General features: G+C 43.2%; 3 protein-coding genes across 4 annotated transcripts; 1 reads left to right on the top strand and 2 right to left on the bottom strand.

Moving 5' to 3' along the window:
• The first annotated feature begins 4,102 nt into the window (after positions 1 to 4,102).
• Positions 4,103 to 7,440, top strand: LOC136502839 (putative methyltransferase At1g22800, mitochondrial). Its single transcript, XM_066498092.1, has 10 exons — positions 4,103 to 4,601; positions 4,735 to 4,873; positions 5,360 to 5,429; positions 5,545 to 5,609; positions 5,710 to 5,788; positions 6,002 to 6,089; positions 6,355 to 6,419; positions 6,520 to 6,609; positions 6,775 to 6,911; positions 7,005 to 7,440. The coding sequence occupies exons 1-9, from the start codon at positions 4,274 to 4,276 to the stop codon at positions 6,889 to 6,891; spliced, it is 1,041 nt and encodes a 346-aa protein (XP_066354189.1). The 5' UTR covers positions 4,103 to 4,273; the 3' UTR covers positions 6,892 to 6,911; positions 7,005 to 7,440.
• Positions 7,441 to 7,691: 251 nt separating this feature from the next.
• Positions 7,692 to 12,075, bottom strand: LOC136502838 (probable serine/threonine-protein kinase At1g54610). Of its 2 annotated transcripts, none has more exons than XM_066498090.1 (9): positions 11,771 to 12,075; positions 10,956 to 11,543; positions 10,595 to 10,879; positions 10,200 to 10,517; positions 9,482 to 9,709; positions 9,277 to 9,377; positions 9,081 to 9,183; positions 8,492 to 8,821; positions 7,692 to 8,397 (listed from the first exon to the last, which is right to left on the bottom strand). In XM_066498090.1, the coding sequence occupies exons 2-9, from the start codon at positions 11,379 to 11,381 to the stop codon at positions 8,254 to 8,256; spliced, it is 1,935 nt and encodes a 644-aa protein (XP_066354187.1). In that variant the 5' UTR covers positions 11,382 to 11,543; positions 11,771 to 12,075; the 3' UTR covers positions 7,692 to 8,253. The 2 variants fall into 2 exon arrangements, with proteins under 2 accessions (XP_066354187.1, XP_066354186.1); XM_066498089.1 differs by having other exon boundaries at positions 10,956 to 11,402.
• A 1,594-nt stretch (positions 12,076 to 13,669) lies between these two features.
• LOC136502837 (pentatricopeptide repeat-containing protein At1g71460, chloroplastic-like) lies at positions 13,670 to 15,992 on the bottom strand. Its single transcript, XM_066498088.1, has one exon. It carries the CDS (start codon positions 15,944 to 15,946, stop codon positions 13,856 to 13,858), a length of 2,091 nt encoding a protein of 696 aa, XP_066354185.1. The 5' UTR covers positions 15,947 to 15,992; the 3' UTR covers positions 13,670 to 13,855.
• Positions 15,993 to 16,480: the final 488 nt, after the last annotated feature.

Genomic DNA, 16,480 nt, shown 5'->3' with positions numbered 1-16,480 from the left:
AAAAAAAAGGGCAGGGGGCAAATAGTATCTACTGTACATACTGAGTTTTGATGTTTTTGGCTGTTCCTACCCAGTTCGTTCATCACTCCTTTTGTTGAAGAGAAGATTATTATGCCTGGTTGGGTTTTTATCTTATTTTTTTTATTGCGGGAAGGGTTTTCATTGATTCTGTAAAGATTTGATTGTGTGATTACTAAGGACATGTCACCATCATCTGGACTGAGTGGCTGAATCGGGTGGTACTAGGACAAATGGACAATCGATCCTTATGAAATAAAGTGTTACCGACTAAGTTTGACTAAAGATGAATGATGTTCACCTTGCACAGTTCGCTATAAGAAATTCAGGTTTCTGGTTACATATCAAAGGTAGGCCGGACTCAAGCCCCACCATGACTTCAGGTTCAGGCTCTACACACCATCAGAAGAGTTCAGTTGCTGACTTTGATGTCCTAGGAGAGGGTAAACTTTCAAGATTTTGTCTCATGAACTACCCTGGAGATCACAATTTACTAACTGGGTACTGTATACTTTACCGACGAGGTATGCATTTCAAAAGTAGGATAAATTTCTTTTCTTGCCATTGCAATTTTACAACATCTCTTATTTGCCACTATTAATGACACATGGACCATGTCAGTGACACATCAATGCAAAATATGGGATTGCAAATTTTATAATGCAAATTGAGGATAGGATTAAATAGTTTGATTTCCGGACAACTAATCATTAACCCAGTACACACTTTGACATGTAAGATCTAATTCACCGGACTTTAACATGTATAAGAAATCCTATATTCTGTATGGATGTACGTGGAGGTACGACCCCAGATACCCACGGCAGATCACATGGGCTGCGTCCTCAGGGACGGCCCAGCCCACAAGAAGAAGCCTTGCGGGGCACGACGTTGTTCGGTGTCTCCCGCAAGACACTGGGAAGATATCCTGAAGATACTACAAGATCTGTTAGGATATGTATGATCCCATGATTCCTGTAATTTGTTATTACTTTTCGGTTATCTTCTAGATCTAACCGATTTGTAATCCTACCCTCCGGACTATATAAGGCGGGTAGGAACCCCCTCCAAACTCACGCAATATCATACGATAGCCAATACAATCCAATAGACCACAGGAGTAGAGTATTACGTCATACCGGCGGCCTAAACCTGTCTAGCTCGTGTGTCTCTGATGCCTTCTTGTTCTCGATTACACGCATTTCTACCGATCATTCTACCTTCGTGGGATACTCCTCGGAGGAATGCCGACGATATTCTGTCGACAGTTGGCGCACCAGGTAGGGGTGTGTGTGCTGTTTTTGGGAAACCGCTCCGCGATTTGCGCCTCTCCGAATTCTCCGAAACAGCGTGGTGGGCCGTTACCTGGGCTTTCACGCAACAGCAACCCATATCGCCCATTTATCGCCGCAATTTATTGCTACTCATCGAATATTCATCGACTTCTCCGCCATCTGTTATGACTCAGTAATTACTACTGTACAGCCGTTACTCCGGTTTTTTCTTCGCGGCTTGTTTTATCCAAGATTTCCACTTATGGCTCGGGGACTAAGTGGGCACACTTCACCTTGCGATGAATGTGCTTTTCTCATTTCAGGGTTACACCTGGGGACTGGCTGCCTGCTCGGCTGGTTTTGTGCTTTTCTTTACTTTAGACCCTGCACCACGTGAATACGTCACCTACTGTTAGGCTCGGGGACTAAGTGGGCACACTTCACCTCGTGGTGAGTTGTGTTTGCTTTAATCTGGAAGACTATGCGCCTCCCGAAGCTGAAGAAGACTATCTCCCTTTCTCGTGGTCGGACTCTAAGTGGGCACACTTGGTCCACTGCGAGAAAATTTTCAATTTTGAACTTGAGCTCCTTATGCCCTTATGGCAAGGCGTACTTGGGTTACACTGCTCGGTGACGGTTCACACTGCTCGGCGACGGTTCACGCTGCTCGGCGACGGCTCACAACTGCTCGGCAACTTATCACGGTGGTCGTACTATGAGTTTGACTGTTCGGCTTTGTTCATACCTGCTCGAACAAGCTCGAGACGGCGTTGCACAACGGATGCAAGGTGCTCAGGGACTAGCTGTGGGGGGGTACAGCCCTGGATACCCACGGTAGACCACATGGGCTGCGCCTCCAGGGACGGTCCAGCCCACAAGATGAAGCCTTGCGGGGCACGACGCTGCTCGGCGTCTCCCACAAGACACCGGGAAGATATCCTAAAGATACTACAAGATCTGTTAGGATACGTATGATCCTATGATTTCTGTAATCTGGTATTACTTTCCGGTTATCTCCTAGATCTAACTGACTTATAACCCTGCCCCCAGACTATATAAGGTGGGCAGGGACCCTCTCCAAACTCATGCAATATCATACGATAGCCAATACAATCCAACAGATCACAGGAGTAGCGTATTACGTCATACCGACGGCCTGAACTTGTCTAACTCGTGTGTCTTTGTTGCATTCTTGTTCTCGATTACATGTATCTCTACCCATCAATCTACCTTCATGGGATACCTCTTGGAGGACTGCCGATAATATTCTGTTGATAATGTACTAGGCCACTAGCAATGATTTAATAAACATAATAAAGCTGAATCCAAAACGAATCACGTCATTTCAACTTTATAGCTATCAGACTAACACTAATTTCTATGATCTAAGTCTTGTTTTGGTTCAACTTTGTAATTCTGACTTTGTTTTACAATCCAGAGCTACAACAAAAGGACATGTTTTGCAAGCAATTATTTACAATTTGGTCACTATATTGCAACAATATAGCAATCCCCACCTCCCACCAGTTTGCATCAAAATTTGGACTGTCAAATAACCAAAATACCCATCGGGATTTTGGTAAATACTGTTCATGCCCATGCTGGCCCCACGTTTTAGCAAGTGTGTTACAAAGATTCATGTGTTTTTCATTTAATGGAAAATGAGATCCATCCTCTCACGGTCAATGTTGCCAAACAAAATATAGGTTTTTGTGATTGAGATTTTACAATCTAGATTTTTATAATCCTTGTTTCACAAATAAATAGCTTAAGTGTATATACTATTCTTCTTCTCCTCGCCTACTCCTGAAGGGGCACATGAGCCCAGGAGGAGGTAAATTGGGTCACTTAATAACTAACACCTAAGTTCAGCTGATCTCCACTAGAAAGAACATAATGAACTAGCATAATGTGCACCTTAGATTTGCCTAGTGTGCTCTATCTTAACCAATCTATAAAGAGTTTTGTAATAACCTAGAGGTAATCCTACCAAGTAGCTTATGTTAATCCATAGGAAAAATGAAGGTTGCACAATGCAGTAGCTTAAATGTGTAAGGTAAAGAGCAAGTCAAAAGAGGACAAACTCCTGGAGACAAAGATTTGTCTTGTGATATCAGTTATCAAAACACAACCCTTAGTCCGTGTTGGTGCTCTATAAAGGATATGATCCAGGTCACCACGCCTTATCTCGCTCATGGTGTTGGGTAAGCAACAAAAGCCACCACTACCAAGATGAGTGTCGTAAGCCACTAAGGCTCACCACTTGTCACCTGACTCTCCTAGTCACCAATGTGACGTCTACTACGGAGCTTCTCCACCAAAGAAGAGCCTCCTCGTCCCCCACACGACGAGTCACACGAAAAATCACACGACTTGTGACTTTACAACCTTGAGAGTGCATGGTAGGATCTTTCCTCGATTTTTTTTTCTTTTTTTTACAGTGATTTTACACTTTTTGGGAAATGATTATCACTGCTAGTTTAAACCGGTAGTGATAACTATGGTCATCATCGACAATGATATATCACTGCCGAGGGACAAAGCCGGCGGTGTTGGACAGTTATGAACCAGTGATGATAACATTTTCGCAGTAGCAAGCACACACTTGCCTTTGCCTTAGTTCATCGCTAGTTAACTAAATACTGCTCCTTCCATTCCAAATTGTAAGTCATAGGTATATGAGTTTTGCTATGTGCCTAGATCTATATTATATTTGGATACCTAGTAAATACTATGCATCTAAAAAATTACAAAGACCTACAATTTGGAACTGAGGGAGTAGATGTTTAGCTCATTTTTTGAAAAAAAAAATAGAAACAAGAAAAAAAAAGTAAAAACAAACAAAGTTTTTTTTAGTGGAAGTAAAAACAAACAAAGTAGCCCAGTTAAGACTTTGTGCTCGAGAAAAGCCATAGCGAGGCCCAAAAGGCTCCCAGCAATCGTGGCACCATCTCCTCCAACGCCGGTGCTCCCGAGTCCCGATGGCTTCCTCGGCCGCCGCCGCTCGCCGCCTTCTCCTCCTCCGCCACCGCCATGGCCATCTTCTCCCCAAATGCCACTTCTCTTCCTCTTCCGCTGCTGACGGCCTCGACGACGGCGGTGGCGGCGGCCGCGTCAAGATCTTCGACCGCGACCTGAAGCGCCGGCACCGGGACCGCGCGGCGTGGGCGATGCGTGAGACCGACGGGCTCGTGGATGCCGTCGCCGAAAACCTCCTCGACCGCCTCGAGGACTGCAGGAAAGCCTTCCCCTCCGCGCTCTGCCTCGGGGGCTCCGCCGGTGCCGTCCGCCGCTTGCTCTGCGGCCGCGGTGAGCCACCTTGCATCCTGCTCCGAGTCTTCTTGTGCGCTTCTTTATTTTGTACTCGTCACCAGATCACGCCATGCCGCCATCAAGGTTCCACCAATTTTGCACGGAAATGAACTGAATGCCTTCGTCGCAGGTGGAATTGAGAGGCTGATCATGATGGACATGTCAGCCGACATGGTGAAGAAGTGGCGAGAGTCAGAGAATTCCAGTGGTGACGAACCTGAGACGCACTTTGTTGTCGGCGATGAGGAGTTCCTTCCCATCAAAGAGAGGTGACTTCACTTTCTCGGTGGTTTCAATTTCATGTACTGTATTCATGATATTGAGAGTAAAATGTACAAAACCCACAACTACTTTGCCGAGATTGCAATGTACCTCCCATGGGGTCTGCCAATCAACTGCCAGCTGTACACAGGTGATATTGTGCAGTTGAACGACCACAACTTAAAATTTATAACATATAGAATATAGAATTGAATATGAAAAAAAAACAGATGTTTATCTTTCCAATTCTCATGCGAAAAAAAGGAAAAGTATTCTTTCCTTCAGCGGTTCAGCTTTCAACTTCTCTCCTCCCACCTTGCTTATAGATCAAAGCATACATGATGCATGAGGAGAAAAAATGTAATTGCTTCATGCTTGTGTGATTTTTTATTCTTGTGCCTAAGTCAGTCTGTTGTAGTGTCAAAAGCATAATTATAAACACACAGGCAGGTCTTGCAACATTTACTCATTAGTGTGGTTCATGGGTTCTGAAGTTCACAGGATTTGATAATAAGCTGTCTTGGACTTCATTGGACAAATGATCTACCTGGAGCAATGATACAGGTAAATTTCTTGACCTGAACCTGTTTATATTACTATGTTCCTATAATGGTCAGTTATTTACAAAAGGAGTACCTTGACTATTGATGTCTGGTTAACTGTTACCTTTTCCTTGCAGTGTAGGCTGGCATTGCAACCTGATGGCCTTTTTCTGGCAGCAATTCTTGGTGGAGAAACACTGAAGTGATAACCTGTCAAATTGTAGATAAAACTTGGATTTTCCATTTGTTGTCATTTTTTTACTTCCTTATCTGACTTGTCTTGCCTCGATTTCTATTATCAGGGAGCTTAGAATTGCATGCACAGTTGCTCAAATGGAACGTGAAGGGGGCATCAGTCCTCGAATGTCCCCTTTAGCGCAAGTATGGCTACTTTATGTTCTGAATTTTGCTCTAGGATATTTGTTTGTACTCCCTTTACATATTTTTTATACCACTTCATGGTAAAGTTACTACTTCAGTAGACTGCAGACTTTTACAACAGTCAGAATGAATCTTACATGCATACAACTATTCTATCTTGTCCTGTTATGTGTCCATTTGTTGTAACTGTGTTTTTTTATTGCATTTTTCAAGGTCCGTGACGCAGGAAACCTTTTGACAAGGGCAGGTTTCACTATTCCAGGAGTTGATGTTGATCAGTATACCATTAAATACAATAATGGTTTGTAGAAAAATAAAACCTAAATTTCTTATAGTGATGTGTATTGTCCAGCTTCTCTTTTCCTTACAATATTGCATGATGGTAGAATAGACATGTATTTCAACTTTTATGCTTGGCTGTTGTGTGATTGCTGTACATCTATTCAGTTTAGAAATAATATATGCTATAAGAGTTCACTCAGTATCAAAGAAATATGCTGACTTTGATTATGGAGATTTACGGGTTACCTATCCATGCTGATGTTTTTGCTACTTTGGTCAACTAGCTTTTGAACTTGTTGAACATCTTAGAGCAATGGGGGAAACAAATGCTCTCTTTCAAAGAAATCCTGTGAGTATCTTACATATCATACTCGTCTATCGAAAAATGTCTAAATCTAATTGTTTTAATTATCCTAGTAATTGAACTTGGACTGATTTTGTGTTATCAGGTGTTGAAAAGGGATACAGCCTTGGCAACTGCAGCAATTTACCAGTCAATGTTTGGGTTAGAAGACGGATCTATTCCAGCAACCTTTCAAGTTATGAACCTGCCTCATTAGAGTAGAGCACAGCACACTTGACCTTTATTTGAACCTGAACTGATTCAGCAAAATCCTTTTGTTTTCTGGGCTAGAGATAATTAATCCCTGTAAGTGATACACAAACTGGGCTACTGATTGCCAAATATTTTCTTGTTTGCGCAGGTAATTTACATGACTGGCTGGAGGGAGCATCCATCACAGCAAAAGGCTAAGAGAAGGGGTTCTGCGACCATATCATTCAGTGATATACAGAAACAATTTAGTCTCAGTGAGAACTGAGCCTCACTGCTTCAAAAATGGTAGGTGAATACTGGCACTAAGTTCATTTTTGTTATTTTTCACTATCTCTTTGCAACTGATCTCTCTGCTAACTCTTAGTTTTTTTATACCAGTGTTCCCAAACCCTTGATCTAAAATAAAAAACAACACTTGAGGAAAGAAAAGAAATCCTCTGGTGGCTCCACCCTACGGCTTTGTATTCCTGAAGGTTGACGTTTGTGGTGGGCTTCTGTTGGCAGTGTCAATTTTCTATGGGAAATCACTCAATTCGTATCAGTCATGATTCTTCTGCAAGTGTCAGTGCATGGAGAACCGATGTTGCCTGTTGTATGAACATACTGAGTTTGATGGAATCCAGAACTTGTGCAATTCATCTGTAGTGTTACTCCATCCACAATGTTCATAGCTTAAGGCCTTGTTTTGATGCGCATGTGGATACACATGCATCCAAACAAGGCATAAACGGTTCGCTAGTGGTGTGCTACAATGTTACAAGACACCACTACTGTTGTGGTAAATCTGTGAGTACAAAGAAACTCCCTTAACAAATGTGTTCAAGTTTTAGCTGCTGATATGGCTTAGCAATCCTTTTACATAAACTTCTGAAAGCCGCAGAATTCAGAAGCTGATGATAATACTCATATGAAACAGTGATTTTTTTTTTTTTTTTGAGAAGCCACAGCATTTGATTTTCTTCCAAACTTTCAGATTGGAAATGCAGATTCTACCTTTTTAGATTGTAAGCTTTTCCACTTACTATGTGATGCTCGTGATAGACTGATAATTATCATTGACTCATTCGTTAAGAATTTCAGTATCCTTAAACACATCATGCTATTCAGGCTGCAATCAGGTCTTGAAGAACCATGAGACTGTTCGTTTGAAGTTTCAAATCCAGCTCCTGTTGTTTTTCATAATCCAGAGTTGTCAGAAAAATGGATGAACAACTTTACAGTGGCAACATTCTGCAAAACTTACAAAAAAAAGGTATAAATTCAGGTGTTCCTCTTTACAAAATAATGGGAAAAAAATCTATTGACCCAGGCTCTGCAATTCCCCTTCCTGATTTCTCTGCACCCTTCAATTTTAAAAGGTGATCCTACCTATGAACTTACTGATCTTTGCGATCCACTCATGCTCTGGTATATTATGATGCTTCCATCTTACTCATCTCCAATGGCATTGACCAAATGACCAATATAGCCTGACCATGTTACATGTGCCAACTCTTGCAGCAGCTCGATATGGCAGTTTTGCTGATGAGTGCTATTTTGGCATTCCTAGTCCTAAAAACGGTCAGCCGCACCATTGAACCCTGGTTCATCTTCTCCTAGGACCTTCAGCTGCTCTATGTTCTCCTAGCTATTTGCTTCCCTTACAGAGGCGCGCTTTGCGCACCGCTTCTTGGATGTGCCTCTCGTGCTCCTTGAGCATATCTTCGATGTTCCCACCTGGTGGCATCAATGGTCCAGAGTAGTGGATCCTTTTGTACTTTCTTCCATGGTCCTGATCACAACAATTCACATACATAAGATACAAATTGACGTGAAATGAAAGAAACGCCTAGTGTAGTCCGCTTTCCTAACAGTAGAATACTAACCTCCTGCTGGTCCTTCTGATGAGAAGAGACAGGCCTATCTACTTGCTGGTTGTGATCAGTAATCTCAATACCATTCCTCAAATCTGCAGCGTCATACTGTGGTATATTTGAATTTGATGATCCTTTCTTCCTTGCAACACGAACAGAGCTGTACACACGACCGAGAACCGAACGATGATCGGCGTAACCCCCTGTTTTATTCCATGTGGATCCACATTCAGGAACCTGCACTGAGGTTGGCAATGCCCGCGGCTCTACCCGGAACCCTGGCACACTGTCCTCGGTGTTGAACTTCTCACAGGTGCTCTTCGAAGTGGTATGTGTGGGTTGCTGCAAGGTGACAACAGAGGTGGTTAATGTGCTCCTGATTGTGCAAGTCCATAGGAGATGCTGCATTGATATGGTTAAGACGCCATTCTTTGAGTAACTGTTCTTTAGTCTTGCTATAGTTTTAGGCATTGAACTCGAACATTAGAAGTACAGAGCTTATAGAGCAAGCAAAATTGTTCTCTAACCGGATTCTTTTTCCTGTCCTGATATTTAACAAAGTCTACTAAAGCAAATTGGAAGGTCCATCTATCATACTCACCTTAACTTCAGCAGCAATATCAATGGCGCGACTGGCCACATGATTCTCATTTCCAGGTTTGACCGATTCAGCTCCTTGCCCGCCAAGTGCTGCGTTTCTTTGCCTGGGTGAACAGAATTAGGAAGACCAAACGTCAGCATCACAATGAACCCCAAATCCACAGATGGAAGGGGAAAATAAGGTCTGCATCATGTACCTCCTCGCTTCTTCTTGCCTAAGTCTAACGTCATATTCTTTGCTTGGTGGGAGTTTTGGAAGGCTTGAAGGGTCGCAAGCAAGTGGTTTGGTTCTGAAAAACTGAAAGAGGTTGAAACATGCATTGCATAAGTGCTACATATCCAAACACAAGTTCTGGGAGCCAGGCAGGCCTCAGTACACAAAAGGTTAGGTGCAAAACTTACATCACTTTGAAGAGCTGAGGCAGCTGTTCCACGAACTTCTGGTTCTAGTGAAAGCAAGGAATCTATGAGAAGTACAGCTGAAGGGGGCAAATCTTTGAAAGTCTCGGTAACACACCGCCTATATTGCTGCTGAGGCTTGAACATTGCTGTTTCTGGCACCTTTGATTTCTTGCAATAATTCTCAGATGGCGAGCCACATAGCTTAAAGATCTTGTGAATTTGCTCCACCTAGCATAATTGGGCTCATTATATTAGAGGTCAACCAATAAAGACAAACATAAGCGGCAAAAAGAACTTAGGGGCCGTTTGGATCACTTCATTTTGGAGGAATTGAAATCTACTTAATGGAATAGGCTATTTGACTTGGAATTTAACATTCCATAACTTTCCCAAGCTCACAAATAAGCCTATCTCAAATTCATAGGGTGGGAGATGGAAATGGATTCTATAGATTACTATGCTATAATTCTACTCTCCAACTTATAGCACACTCTTCAACTCACTTCCCTACAATAGAAATGCAATCTATAAGTATGTCCCTTGTATGTCTAACAATAAATATACAAATATATTCTATATAGAACTATATTAGCTTAATTAATCTATGTCTAAATTATAATTATTAAAATGAATTCAATTCCAAGGATCCAAACGGGCCCTTTATAGTTTGTTATTATTATTGGTGTCTGAAAGCAAAATAACAAATACTAGTCTATACCTCAGTTCTTCCTGGCATGATTGGTTTGCCAGCGAACAATTCTGCCACAATGCATCCTGTACTCCACATATCCACCGCAGCACCATACTCTGTGGCACCCAGCAAAAGCTCTGGTGGTCTGTACCATAATGTCACAACACGGCTTGTCAGTGGCTGTGGATTGTTGGGATCATATGATATTGCCAAGCCAAAGTCTCCAATCTTGAGCATTCCGTTGCTGTCAATTAATAGGTTTGCGCCTTTGATATCCCTATGCAGAACCCCGTGTTTGTGGCAATGATCGAGGCCATGGAGCAGCTGCTGAACGAAGCATTTTATCTGATATTTGTGTTATAGTTTTAGTTCATGTAAGTGTTCCAAGTGATCGATCGATGGAAGAGTAGTATGACAACCACCTGTGGCTCAGTGAGCTTGAGGCCTGGAGTTGCAACAAGACCGGCAAGGTCATGTTCCATGTACTCGAAGACAAGGTAGAGGTTCTGCGACACACGAGATGTTACAATCCCTTCAAGCTTTATGACATTCGGATGATCCAGTTTCCGAAGAATGTGGATTTCTCTGGCCATGAAGCGCACACTTTCGGGATCCATGTTGACAAACCGCACCTTTTTTAGTGCAACAATCTTCCCAGATTCGAGATCCCGGGCTTTATACACGATACTGTAAGTTCCTTGCCCAATCTGCCACACAAAAGAATCTATGCAATTATTCAAGTAATTTGCATGCATTGAGATAGTTATTCACTCAGTAATTTACCTTGGCCAATTTCTCAAATGAATCTGCTCGCCGAGGCAACCAGCCTTCTACTGCTTTAGGCGCCACATTTACGAGCCAAGATGGCCAACCAGCAACGACATGCTCAACAGAGAGCCCTTTCAACTCTGCATTGTTACCACTGCTGATCCTAGCATCTAAAGCTACTGCCACTTTTTCTCCACCATACAATTTTTCTTTGGTCTTTGCATTAAGCACTGCTGAACTGCCATTGTTCGAAATTGTATCAGCAGCACTTTTCCTTGATGGTGTTCTGCGTCCAGAAGTGGCATTGGCATCATCTTTGGCGCCTTTGGAGCAAAGGCAGCCCATAAGATGCAATGCCTTCTTCTTGAACGAGTTAATTGCACTGAGACCAATTTTTGCAGTTTTTCTTGCTAATCTCTGCACTTGACAACAAATGACCATTGCCTGAACTTCCCAATCTTGCTACAACCCCGATTGTATTCGTAACCATACCATTGAAAGAACATCAAATGAGTTCTTTATTTTATGCCTTTCCTATGATCTTGAGAAACAAACTACAAGTTTCTTCAACATTTTTGGGCGGAAAGAACACAGGCCTATTCTCTAGGGGGGAAATTAGGTGAATTGGCACAGATGTATAGATATTGGAGGGAAACTGAAATGCGTGAAAATAATGTCAAATTGAACCATATTGTAACAGTTTGAAGGCCAGCAAAAACGTTTGGAATTATATGAATCAGACTAATATATCAAAACCAACTATGTAACACACAAATTATTTACAATTCAAATAATTTAATATGAATCACTAGATGTGATAAAAACTTTACCTTGGGGAGGAGCAGAACTCTGACCATATGGACAGTAAGTTGATTGTGGGCAATGATTAGCTCTTTGAAAATGTGATCAGGAGCAGGAAAAACCAGCCAAATATGATGAAAATTGTAGCTTGGTGTGAAGGCATCCCCATCAAAAAGAACCAAGAACCAGATATCAATCTGTTTTTTCCTTTCAGTAAACCATTATGACACCAACTCCCCATTTCGGTCCTTGGACAGAGAAGAGTGAGTGCAAGAAACAATAATACACAACAAAGTTGGATTGCAAACAACAGATAGGGATTTCACAGCAAGGGGGTTTCATAGAGAAATTTCTTTATTTTTTCTATCTCTAAGGCAATACTCAAAAAATTAAAAAAAAAATCTCAAAAGGAAACGAACCAAACCATACCAGGTGTTCAGAAAGGAATGGATGGGAGATATTGTGAGAGCTAAAATTAGCTAATGGTTATGCTTCTTATCTAAAAATAGTTACCAGTCATGTTTCTTCTCTTTCATACGATAGGAGCAAAGGGAAACAGAGTTGGTTGTTTGATCACCATGTCATGGAAAAGATAAAAAACAATAGATGGACAGGAATTACTACCTATTCATTATTTATGTCGAGCTAGTATCGTCTTTAGATGCTTGTGAGAATTGGTGCATTGTTACACCATTTGTCTGCTGAAGATTCCCTTATCCCTGTGAAAGCAAAACATAATATCATTAGTAATTTGTGTAACATTCTGGAAGCATATGAAAGGTGTTCAGGACAGCAACTACACAATATAATATTTTATAAATATTTCAAGCGAAAGAAGATTCTAAACTTTCTGAGGGCATCAGGTGAATCAAAGAATGAGAGAAATCTCGTCCTGCTTGTGTATAAGCATAGATTTAAATAGCGGGCTATAGCAACGCTATAGCGCCGCTATAGTCTCTGGAGAGAGCTCCCGCTACGCTATTTCTATTTTTCCGCTATGTCATTTATAACCACTATATTATGCTTTAATGTCGCTAAATTGATTAGCTGTGACTTTAAAATAGCGCTACTATTTCAACTTTAGCTTTTAGAGTGACAATCTACTTATTATATATTTATCTTTTGCTGTTAAGTTGATCTTTTAGAAAATTGAACACTTGAGTCTCACAAATTGTGCTATAATGTCATATTAAATAATATTCCCTAAACTCCTAAAGCCTTGAAAACATATTTGCGTTCAGTAATTTTCACGATTCTTGTGTTTTTATGAAATAATTACTTGATTTTTTATGGTTTTCTTAAAAACCGCTATCTGTCATAGCTCCGCTATAGTTGCGCTATAGCTTTATAGCTTCTGGAAAAAAGATGCCGCTATTTGCAATAGCCCGCTATTTTAAACCTTGTGTATAAGTAGAATTTAAGTCCAAACTCTTGAGTACAGCAAACCAAATATTTGAGATCGAAAGGACCCCCACTCAAATTGATGTACGCCAAGCTAGTAACAAAGTCCGGCACATGAATCCTGCCACAGAAAAGGATCGTGTGACACTGACCTAGCTCCGAAAGATGCAAGAGAGCTACAGAATTACAGTGAGGAACAAGGGAGAGAGCAATGTCAAGAAGCTTTAACAGTAAAACTCTGTGACTCGGTGGTGTCCTTTGGCAGCACCATGGACCACCAAACTTTGTCTATGTCCTAACCTCCAACAATTTGGCTATGTGTAATGGGTAAATGGTAATGTAATTCATTTTCCATCTAAAAAACTATTGTAGCAAAAGAAAGTTCTGTAAATTGTAATGTGACTATATTAAATTAGACATTTGCAGGGCAACTTTGTTGCTTTTAGCATATTATAAAAAAAAAGAACTCCTGAAAACAGTGTATAATCAAACAATTGATAATGCTAACAGTATTATTTCTGCTTCAAAATTTGCTACTGCACTGATGTCAAATTAGTAAATTACACACTCAACAAATGATGGCACTGTCAGTTGGTCAGAAAGAATGTTGCTTTGCAACAGGTTTACAACCACAAAAAGGACTATCAGTATCTCTTTGAAAAATCATATAACAAATATCAGTACAATGTAGAAAGAAAAGAATCTGTACAAAATCAATCCTGTTCAGTGTTCAAAACTGGAGTTGGTAAATTAAACAGAGTAGATTTCAGGTCAGCAAAGCGCTGTGCTTCAGAAATCCTGCCAGCACCAGTAAGGAGGCGGATGATGCGGTCAAAATTCTCTTGGGATGTTTCTAGGTTGTATTCTTGGACCATAGAGTTAAAAATTCCAAGGGCTTCATCGTGCAACCCAGCGGCATCGCAGATTTTCAGAACCACATCGAATGTGGCCTTGGTAGGAACAAATTTATTTGACAACATCCAAATAAAGAGATGCAGCGCCTCCTTATGGCGTTGGTTGACTGCATAAGCTTCTATTATCGCAGTGCAGGTCATGGATCCCTTGGACTCTGTTCGATTAAAAACCCTCTGTGCTGCTTTGAGGTCTCCACACCTACCATACATGTTTACAACTTCTGCTGCAACTAAAGGGAGTTGTTCCATCCGCAACTTTAGCACCTGACCGTGCACTTCTTTGCCGAGTCGTAATGCTCCAATATCACAGCAGGCACTCAACATCCTGGTGACAGCAACGGCATCAGGCCTGCGGTTTGTCAGCAGCATAGATCTGAACAAATTAATAGCAGTTAATGGGTCTCCATTCTTGAGGTAGGCATCAACCAATGCAGTCCAAGCTTGTACAGTCTTCTTGTCCATATCATGAAATACTCGGTGAGAGTATTCCAAGTGATCACATGTGCCGTACATGGTGATCAGTGATGTGCATAAAGAGACGTTGGGCAAGAACCACCTCCTTAAAGCATATGCATGGAGCTGCTTCCCCTCCCCCAGCGCTTTCAACTTTGTGCAGACTGGGAGAACAGTCCCCACAGCAATGAGGTCTGGTCTGATTCCTTCTTGCTGCATCCAAGCTATGCACCTCAGCGCCTGGTCTGGCCTACCATTAGATGCATACCCAGACATCAAAGCTGTCCACGACACAGCATTCCTCTTCTTGCTGCTATAGAACACTCGCCTACCTGAGATCATATCACCGCATTTGCAGTACATGTCAACCAAGCCCGCCTGGACCTTTGCAACATCTTTACGATCTCCGAATTTCTTCAACACAAATCCGTGAACCTCTCTACCCAAGTTGCGCGCCCGCAACTCTCCAATGACTGGCACAATTGACGTGAGCACCACACAATTCACCTTGACCCCATCCTCCACCATCCACCGGAAATGCTCCAGGGCCTCCCTCTTCATCCCCTTGTGTGCAAACCCAGCAATGGCTGCCCCCCACGCGACCACGTCCCTCTCAGGCATTTCCTCAAACACCCTCACAGCGAGCTTCACCTTCCCGCACTTGAAGTAGACGTCCATAAGCCCAGTCATCAGCATCCCGGGCGCGCCCGCGAAAGCGTTCTTGACGAGCGTCGCGTGCGTGGCGGTGGCCATGGTCATCGACGGCCTGGCGCTCCCGGAGATGGACTTGAGCACGCAGCCGTACGTGTACTCGTTGGCGCTGGCCCCCGCCGCGCGCATCTCCGCGAACGCGTCGGCGACGGGGCCCGCCGCCTCCCCGCGTCCCCGGCGGACGTGCCCGTGCAGGAGCGCGTTCCACGAGTAGGCAGTCGCGCTCGCGCCGTGCTGCTGCATCCCGTCGAGCACCCCGCGCGCGTCGTCGGTGGCGCCGAGCGCGAGGTAGAGCTCGACGAGCCTGGCGAGGAGGAACTCGTTGGTGTCCAGCCCGTGGACGCGAAGGTGCGCGTGGATCTGGCGCGCGTGCGGGAGGGAGCGGCACGCCGAGAGGAGCGCGGCGAAGGCGGAGGCGGTGGCCGGGACGCCACGGTGGGAGAGGTGGTCGAGGAGGGAGAGCGCGGACGGGAGCCGCCCCGCGCGCGCGAGGCGGTGGAGCTCGGCGGACAGCGCGGGGGCGTTCTTGGAGTCCGGACGGAGCTCCGCCTGGGAGGTGCGGGGGGTGGAGGCGGCGCCGACGAGCTGCGGGCGGGGTGGACGCCGCGCGGGGAGCGGATGGGTGAGTGGTTTGGGAGGGGAGACGGGCTTGGCAGGGAGAAAATGAGGGTGGCTAATTGCTGCGAGGGAGGAGGAGGAGGCGGCCGAAGACGCCATGGATGGCATCGCCGTCGCCGAGCGGGGAGGTTTGAGCGTCGCGGTTTATGGAGGGAAGGAGGTTGGTTTGGATAGCCAAGCGGATCAGATATTAACGGCAATATAAGGGGAAAAAAAACAGATGTGTTTTTTCATTCAGAAACCAGAAAAGACTGCTCAAATCAGAGAAAATGAAAGTGTTTAGCTGTTACATTCATTCAAACAAGAACACACGAATATTATATATTGACCTAATTATGTATATATATAAAAACAAGCATGATAAAAAAATCATGCCATACACATATAAAGAGAATATAAAGAGAGAAAACTATCTTCTTTAGCCCTACGTGTAACTTTGTCTTCTACTGGTGCTTCCCTCAAGGGGATGTCATCAAGAAGAAATGTTTTATAACCACAAAACTCGAGTTTCTCTTTGATTAGGAAGCGCAGTGATATCACTTGTGCGTGTAGCGGTAGAAGTGTTGGGTCTTTATTCAACACACCCTCTTCCATAGTTTAGCTAGCAATGAATAGTGCCCATGTCAATTTCATTCCAATTGA

The sequence above is a fragment of the Miscanthus floridulus genome, chromosome 14 (assembly GCF_019320115.1).
Source record: "Miscanthus floridulus cultivar M001 chromosome 14, ASM1932011v1, whole genome shotgun sequence".
Taxonomy (NCBI): domain Eukaryota; kingdom Viridiplantae; phylum Streptophyta; class Magnoliopsida; order Poales; family Poaceae; genus Miscanthus; species Miscanthus floridulus.
The sequence above is the reverse complement of the archived record's forward strand: the minus strand, read 5'-3'. Positions and strand labels throughout refer to the sequence as shown.

What these genes read in the sequence shown, in the direction of transcription:
- LOC136502838 (XM_066498089.1), bottom strand. Translation starts at nt 11,797, where the DNA reads ATGGTCAGAGTTCTGCTCCTCCCCAAG. An exon ending in TCAAGCTCACTGAGCCACAG is followed by an intron (nt 10,518 to 10,594) that starts GTGGTTGTCATA and finishes CACAAATATCAG; the next exon opens with ATAAAATGCTTCGTTCAGCA. An exon ending in CCTCAGCTCTTCAAAGTGAT is followed by an intron (nt 9,378 to 9,481) that starts GTAAGTTTTGCA and finishes AACCTCTTTCAG; the next exon opens with TTTTTCAGAACCAAACCACT.
- LOC136502837 (XM_066498088.1), bottom strand. Translation starts at nt 15,946, where the DNA reads ATGCCATCCATGGCGTCTTCGGCCGCCTCCTCCTCCTCCCTCGCAGCA.
- LOC136502839 (XM_066498092.1), top strand. Translation starts at nt 4,274, where the DNA reads ATGGCTTCCTCGGCCGCCGCCGCTCGCCGCCTTCTCCTCCTCCGCCAC. An exon ending in CCGCTTGCTCTGCGGCCGCG is followed by an intron (nt 4,602 to 4,734) that starts GTGAGCCACCTT and finishes CCTTCGTCGCAG; the next exon opens with GTGGAATTGAGAGGCTGATC. An exon ending in CTTGGTGGAGAAACACTGAA is followed by an intron (nt 5,610 to 5,709) that starts GTGATAACCTGT and finishes TTCTATTATCAG; the next exon opens with GGAGCTTAGAATTGCATGCA.